The 8,123-nt window shown below is 37.0% G+C and overlaps 1 protein-coding gene across 1 annotated transcript; it reads right to left on the minus strand.

Moving 5' to 3' along the window:
* Positions 1 to 3,189: 3,189 nt before the first annotated feature.
* Positions 3,190 to 4,981, minus strand: LOC104222883 (cytochrome P450 736A117-like). The gene is made up of 2 exons (XM_009774205.2): positions 4,093 to 4,981; positions 3,190 to 3,996 (listed from the first exon to the last, which is right to left on the minus strand). The coding sequence occupies exons 1-2, from the start codon at positions 4,972 to 4,974 to the stop codon at positions 3,391 to 3,393; spliced, it is 1,488 nt and encodes a 495-aa protein (XP_009772507.1). The 5' UTR covers positions 4,975 to 4,981; the 3' UTR covers positions 3,190 to 3,390.
* Positions 4,982 to 8,123: the final 3,142 nt, after the last annotated feature.

Consider the following 8,123-nt stretch of genomic DNA (forward strand, 5'->3'; position numbering starts at 1 on the left):
ATGCTGACTTTGAAGTTGAACGATGGAAATCTGTTGTGCTTGTAACATTTTGAATATTACTTGGAGGCTGAATCCCCAATCTCCTATACCCTGTGTAACTTGGCCACCAGATCGGACTTCCCTGCGTACACTTCCTCCGGGGTCTGCACCTAAATCCGCATTCAAAGCAATGTGTGAACTAACATCTACTAGTTCCACATTTGGTACTTCCCCAGGGTTAATTGGTGGTACACCGGCTCCTGGAGCAGCCATATTATTTCTCCTCATGAAATCCAAGACCATCATCGCCGTGTACGGGTGCGTTATGTGAGTTTGGCATGTTTTATCCGGAGAACAAAATTCTTGACAGGAACAAGTGTAAAAATAACGTGTATTATCAAAATCAGTACTGAAATAACCACTATTATCTTTAGCCCCACGGTTGGGCGCCGAACTGTTCACCTTGAAACTACGAGTAGCAATTAAAAATGTTTGTGGTTTTAAAGATATATGATTTAAATCAATACTAGTTTATAACCAAGAAGTTTAACGTATAAATGAAGGAAATAAGTTGAATTAAACCAGTGTTTATGCAAGTCTCGACCTCGAGTTGTGATGGCCTTGAAGTTGGTCGACAAGAACAGTAAAATAAAGACAATAAAATTAAGAGACAATTGTGATGAAATGAGAGCAGGAAAGTAAGAGAGTATATTATTTGTCAATCATTGATGGTTGTTACAAATGATTGGTGTTCCCTTTATATAGTAAGGGATCCCTAAATAAGGTACATTTCTATTTACAGTAAGGAATCTTATCGGGACAGCTGTCTAACCGCCTAATGCGGATTCGTACTAACTCGTTCAAATCTATTCCGGAATTTATTCTATGATCTTGGGGATGTGGCGGGAATGTTGCTCGTTCTGTTATAAAACCACAACGGTGTTATCTTGAGGCCGGTCACATTCGGGCTCGATATTCATCGGACACTTTGATCTTAAAACTTCGAACTCTGCCATCGGCCTCGAACCCAGTACACTTCGGACTTATTCTTGAAGTGGTTCCTCGAGCCTACTAAATCGAGTATACCTGATTTTGACCGTATACAAGTTCATAACACAATTTATTTGGGAGCTCGGTAGAAGGCAATTTTGGAGAGATTTTCACGTAGGTGCTTGGGGTAAGTGATTCCTATCTAGTTTTGGTTAATTTCCATGACTATGCCTTTGATTCTATCATTAAATTTGTGATTTGGGGTGGAAAATTGGGAAAAATGAAGAATAGTTCTTAGGCTAGATTTTTGAAGTTTTGAATGGGATTTTGATGTCAGATTTGAGTAATGTTGGTATGGGTGGACTCATAGTCGAACATGTGTTCGTATTTTGTAATTTTACTCGATTCTGAGACGTGGACCCTAGGGACGACTTTTGAGTTGCCTTTTTGACTTTTGACTTAAAGCTTAGTATTTTCTTATGAAATTGATTCTTTTAGCTCGTGTTGATTGTATTGAATTGTTTGTGTCTAGATTCGAGGCATTCAGAGGCCGATTTGCGAGGCAAAGGTGTGTTGGAGTAGAGATTTGTTCGGATTGAGGTAAGTAACAATTTTAAATCTGGTTTTGAGGGTATGAAACCCAGTAATATGTATTTTGTGATTGGTTTGGAGGTGACGCACATGCTAGGTGACGGGCGTGTGGGCGTGCACCGTAGAAATTATGACTTGGTCCATTCTATGGAACTGTGAAGTCTAATAACTTGCTGTTAGCTATATGCTCCCCATGTGTTATAGAAATTGAACTATAAATCATGTTAGAAATCATATTTAGGCTATGTGTTGGTATTATTGGGACCCATAGAGGCCATGTTATATGTTGAATTACCTGCTAATTGATGTTTTCACTCAGTGTCAGTTTTACTTGTATATCATATCTCGGTCTCTATTATTTCTTGTTGATACATCATATCATTGATGTTTGGGCTAACTTTGATTACTGACAGCCCGAGAGACTAGAGAGGTTGATGACTGAGTGAGGTCGAGATCCTGATTGTGAGGATATTTATGGGATCGGACTATACGCCGCAACATGTTTCATTGATTTATACCATGATTGGCGTGATATAACGCTTGGGCTGAAGGAGTTCCTCCGGAGTCTGTACACACCCAGTAAGCGCAGCTACCTACTAAGTGTGAGTGCCGAGTGCTTGAGCGACTGAGAGGAATGAGTGACTATGAGCAACGAGTGACTATGAGGAATGAGTGATCGTGAGGTTGGAGTGAATGTGAGGACTAGGTGATTGTTGCTTTAAGAGGCTGCATTGATTTCATTGTTATTGCTATATCACTGCTTTGAAATTTCTGAGAGATATTATATCTGATTTACTTGAAATTGACATGTATCAACTGATTAGACTTAAATTTGCTGGATTTGAAAGCATGTATGTTTTCCTTTGTTGAGACTACTGAAACTGAACTATAACTGTGTCGCTCGTCACTATCTTCAGTTCTTTATTTAGTCTTGTTACTTACTGAGTTGGTTGTACTCACTCTACACATGCACTTCGTGTGCAAATTCAGGTATTTTCGGACACGGTGGGTGTTGATACTCTGCACAGTTGACCCTTTGCAGACTTCGAGGTAGCTGCCCGGCGTTCATAGACCTTGTTTCTTCTTCCCTATCTTTCCTTTCTATTGTATTTGGTTTCGGACTATTTTAGACAGTGTATTTCAGACTTGTGACATTTAGATACTCTTGTACTCTGTGACACCACGATTTGGGATTTTTTTTTTCCGCGTTATGTTTTGGTATCTTTCTATCATATTCATGAGAAGTTGCCATTTAAACTGCTTTAAATCCATTTTTGTTAAATGTGTTGGAGTTATTCATAAGTGTCGGCTTACCTAGTACCACGTTAGGGCCATCACGACAGGATGGAATTTTGGGGCGTGACATAGGGATTCTATATCAACTTGCAAAAAAAAAAAAATTATACAACTTGCAAAAGGGATTCTATATTGGAGTATAGGTTTAGGACTCTAAGAGTTAGTTTTGTGGTGCTGATACAACATTTTTAGTCTCATTAGTCATGTTAGACGGAAAAAAAATGCATTCTATAGAGCAGAATTTCCATAATTAAGTGCATAGAGTAAATAATTGCCTGAAATTATGACATCAATATCGTAAAATATGGTAAATACAAGATTCTTGTCATCTATCCCAAACCACCAAATCCTTTGCTATAGTTTGATGTTCCAAAGATTTCTATGTATATAAGATTTTGCTAAATTACTACGACATGCTAGCGATATTCATAAAGGTGTAGTCAAAACTTCATGCCATTTGATATATATATATACCAAACACTATTTAGTACGCAGTTATCCAGTAGTAGTTTTTAAGGCATAGAAAAATTAAAATCACGAGCGTGGAGTGGCCACGGCTAAAAGGGGGAACTTCCTTCTAACAGTAATTCCAGCAGCTTCATCCACGTCCAAATCCTCAGGCTTAGCTCCGTTGGGTAGCGAGAAATCAAAATGGAACATTAATCTTGCCAATGCTAGCTCATTCACAAACTTAGCAAATGTGATGCCAGGACAACCCCTCCGACCTGCACCGAATGGAATTAACTCGAAATGTAAGCCTTTGTAATCTATGGAATTATCCAGGAATCTTTCAGGTTGAAATTCCTCTGGATTTTCCCAAAGGTTTGGATCTCTTGAGATTGCCCATGGACATACGAGGACTTGGGTCCCTGCAGCTATATCGTAGCCCAAAACCTTTGCATCCCTAATTGCTTCTCGAGGAAGAAGCGGCACAGGAGAGTGTAGCCTAGAACTCTCCTTAACTGCTGCTCTTAAATATGGCATTTTCTCTAAATCATCCTCTGTTACCTCTGTCTTCCCTTGAGTCACTTGTCTCACCTCATCTCTCAACTTATTTAGTGTTTTTGGATTTCTTAAGAGCTCGTTCATTGTCCACTCTACAAGTGTGGAAGTTGTATCTGTTCCCGCAGCAAACATATCCTGCAACAAACAATTAATAGTTTTCTCTTTTAGTTTAGTTTGTTCGTTGGAGTGTAATTACATAAGAGAGAAATAGCTAGTGATATATATTTATACCATGATAATAGCTTTGATTGCATCCATTTCGACTTGAAAACCAGCCTTGTTTTCTTTCTGAACCTGCAATAATATATCCACGAAGTCTGCCCCTTCAGCTTCAGTGTCTGACTTCTTATTTTTTCTTCTGTGTTCCTCAATCACACCCTCCAAAAATGCATCAAACTCTTTCGCCACTTTATCCACTTTGGCATTCAACCCATTGAAACGATTCATCCATGCAAGCCAAGGCATGTAATCTCCGATGTTAAAAACTCCCAACAATTCCACAAACTCTAACAGCAAAGACTTGAACTTTCTCCCTTCTTCCCCATCACAATACTTCCTTCCTAAGGCCACCCTGCAAACTATGTCGTTGGTCATGGAGACGAACAGCTCCGTCAAATCAACTTCTCTATTTGGCGATTCCCTAATCCTCTGGAGAAGAAGAGAAGTCTCTTCTTCCCTTATCTTTCGAAAAGATTGAACTCTTTTGTTGTTCAAAAGCTGAAGCATGCAAACGCTTCTGGCATTCCTCCAGTAATCCCCATAAGGGGTGAAGGCAACGTCCTTTGGGCCGAAGAAAAGCTTGCTAGGAATGGTTGAAATGGGTTTGTTTGCAAAAGACAAATCTTGGGTTTTCATGATTTCGGAAGCAGCTTCAGCTGATGAAGCGATAAGCACAGGTACGCTACCGAACTGAAGCATCATCATGGAACCATGTTCATTTGATAGTTTTTGTAGGGAGCGGTGAGGCTGTAAGCCCAGTTTGTGGAAGTGACCGATTAATGGAAGCTTTGATGGAGATGGTGGAAGATTTTTCTTGGTTTTGGATGAGGGGAAATATAATCTGAAAATAAAAAACACAAATAGAAAGAATGGAATAACTGCAAAAAACGACATCTTTTTATCTTTGTTTTCTAATATGGTGATTGTATGCTTTGGCACTGGAGATGTTGTTCTTTTATACAGGCAAAAGATTAGGCATGCAGAAGATTCAAGTATGCTATGTTTGACAGGGGCAGCCAAACTAGTTTTGTAGCCTAAAGCTAAATTTTACGAGGTATTTTAACTTCTTCTTTTTTAAATATTATTTATTTGAAGTCTATTTTTCTAGTTATAAAGTTATTAATAATTTTTTATTAATCAATAACTCCTAATAAATCTTTCTTAGTTGATAATATAGCTAATCCATTTAACCTTTTTTGAGACATTGTTGATCTTAGGTAAAATTTTATCAATTTTAATTTTGAAAACTTCTTTCCGCTGAAGCGATCGATGGTAACAAGAGTTATTAACATTATTCCATAAGCAATGTAGGCATTGAAAAAAGAATCAAATCCTTTTATTTGACCGAGCGTATCAATTAAACTGTTATCTTCTAATTGTACTATTTTCCTTAATACTTTTAATTCCGAAAATAAATATAAACATCAATATCGAATTGATTATTATACTTTAAGGAACATTCAAGATTAAGGCAATATTTTTTCAATTTTCATCATCTAGTGATCTTAATTTTTACCGCTAAATGGAAAACCAAAAATATTATATCATGTGCCTCGAATTGTTCAAATATATTTTGAAGTGAAAAAATAACCTTGTGTACTACGTATTAAGTAATCAACTCCAAAGAACTCTTCGAAAGATTTTGAGAGTTTGTTATCAACATTCCCATCAAATTGTTACTTCCTATATATCACACGTTTCTTACGAAATTCGGGTTCGATATTCATTTACAATTTTCTTGGCAGAAATCATAGCAGCTGCAAATCCTTTTTCTCTATATTTGTTAAAGAAAGAATCAAAATTTTCACTTTACATAATGTTTTTTTAAACTTATACATAGCTTATTAAGCATAACAAAAAATGGGGCCCCCACAAATATGTGGCCCAAAACAGTTATTTTACTTGCTTTATGGAAGGGCTGCACCTGTGTTTGACGAATATGTATTTTTTATACTAGAAAAATATAAGAGAGGAAACTCGTAATTAAGTCCATCCCATCTTAAATTTGGTAAATTAAACATGTGATTGTCCGATCTATTGTTTTTCTATCCACAAATATCTAAACTAAGTTCTGTAACTAGAATATATCTAATTTATACTTGTATATAACAAAAAATAGTGCTTACCGGAGATATGAATTCAGGTAGCTGAATTTCAATTTCCAATACAAAATATATGCTCCATTCGCTCCAATTTAAGCTATGCACTTCCTTATTTAGTTCTCTCTATAACGATCCGATCGATCATTTTGAGTACTAGTCTTAATTTTCATGATCCAAGACCTCCCGTAATTTCATTTGATATTTCTTGGTTTACGTGCATGGTCTCTGTCACTATACGAAAATCGAAAATAAAAATTTTGACAAAAATAAGGCTAGAGTTGACCACGGTCAACATTTTGAATAAACGACCCCAGAAAAGTATTCTGACGATCCCGGTAGATTCGTATTATGATTTTAGACTTGGGTGCCTGCCTGAAATTGAATTTGGAGGTCCCTAGGTTGATTTGGCTTGTTGTGCCGAAAGATGGCAATTTGAATGTTTAGAAATTCATTAGGTTTGACCATAGGTTGACTTTATAGTTACCGGGTACCCATTTTGATTTTGGGAAGTTTTGCTATTTGAAACTTGTCTAGAAATTTTGGTATTATTCCGAGTTGGTTTGACAGGAATGGGACGCTTGGTTGTATTCCTAGCTACCCTTGAGTTTCCTTTTGAATTTCATGTGTTTTGATGTCCGATTCATAGTTCCGGATGTTATTTTGGTATTTTGATCGTGCGAGCAAGTTTATATGATGTTATTATACTTGTGTCCATGTTTAGTTTGGAGCGTGAGGGGCTTAGGTGAGCTCCAAGTGTGTATCGGATGGGTTTTGGATAATTTGAGATAGCTGGTGTGCTTCAGTTCTGGTGTTAATCTACGCATCTCGCATTTGCGAGCCTCAATTTTGCAAATAAGGTTTCACATTTGCAAGCATAGGCTAGAGGTTGGGACCTTGCAATTGCGAAGAAAGAGTCGCTTTTGCGATGGTTGCTAGGTTCGCTTTTGCCACTTTAACATCACATTTATGATACAATATAATACTGGGGAGCTTCGCACTTGCGAAGCTTGGCTCGCATATACGAAGGGGGTGGCCTTTGCATATGCGAAGTTATGTCGCATTTGCGACTTTTAGGCTACTAACGTGCTGATCGCATTTGCGGTGTTCACAATTGCGAACAAGAGTTCGCAATTGCGATACTTGCAGCTAGGCAAAAGATGGAAAACACGGGACTTAGCTTATTTTATACCATTTCTCAACCCTAAACACTCTAGAGGCGATTTTTGAAGAATATATTCTTCTCAATTTCATTGGCAAACAACTCTAATCCACTTTCTTTCAATTCCTCATTACTTTTCATGAATTTTTAACATAAAATCTCTAATTTATATGATAGAAATTAGGGATTTGGGTAGAAATTGATATTTAGACATCCAATTGAGGTTGGATTTCGAAATAAATTATATAAACGAGCTCGGGAGTGAATGAGTAATTGGATTTTAGTCCGAATCTCGGGTTCTGATCAAGCGGGCCTGAAGTTGACTTTTGTTGACTTTTTTCTAATTTCATGAAAGATCGAATCATTTTCACTCATGAATAATTCTAAAGCTTATTTTAAATTATTTGTCTAGATTTGATTGGTTTGGAGGTTAATTTTAAAAGAAAAGTCATTGTTGAGCATTGATTGTGTTGTGGAAGAGGTAAGTATCATGGTTAACTTTGACTTGAGGGAGTTAGGACTTGTTGGTCTAATCGCTATATGAATTATGTGTGGGAACGACGCATATGTAAGGTGACAAGTATATATGAGTTGTCATTAAGTTAAAGCATTGTTTTATTGTACTATGTTGTTCCGTTGACTGTGCTTTCCATGCCTTAGCTAGTTTATTTTTTCTTTAATTGTTTGCCTTCGTATCTATTGTTTATTTTGGAATTGTTGAGATATTGAAAGTTGAGTTTGTCTATCATGACACTATAATTAAAGTAAAATTTGCTTCCCAC

This window comes from Nicotiana sylvestris, chromosome 10, assembly GCF_000393655.2.
Source record: "Nicotiana sylvestris chromosome 10, ASM39365v2, whole genome shotgun sequence".
Taxonomy (NCBI): Eukaryota; Viridiplantae; Streptophyta; class Magnoliopsida; order Solanales; family Solanaceae; genus Nicotiana; species Nicotiana sylvestris.

Bases quoted from the DNA above. Each gene is read 5' to 3' on its own strand.
- LOC104222883 (XM_009774205.2), bottom strand. From the start codon at position 4,974: ATGTCGTTTTTTGCAGTTATTCCATTCTTTCTATTTGTGTTTTTTATT. The intron at 3,997-4,092 runs GTATAAATATAT...TGTTTGTTGCAG, and splicing joins CAATCAAAGCTATTATCATG to GATATGTTTGCTGCGGGAAC.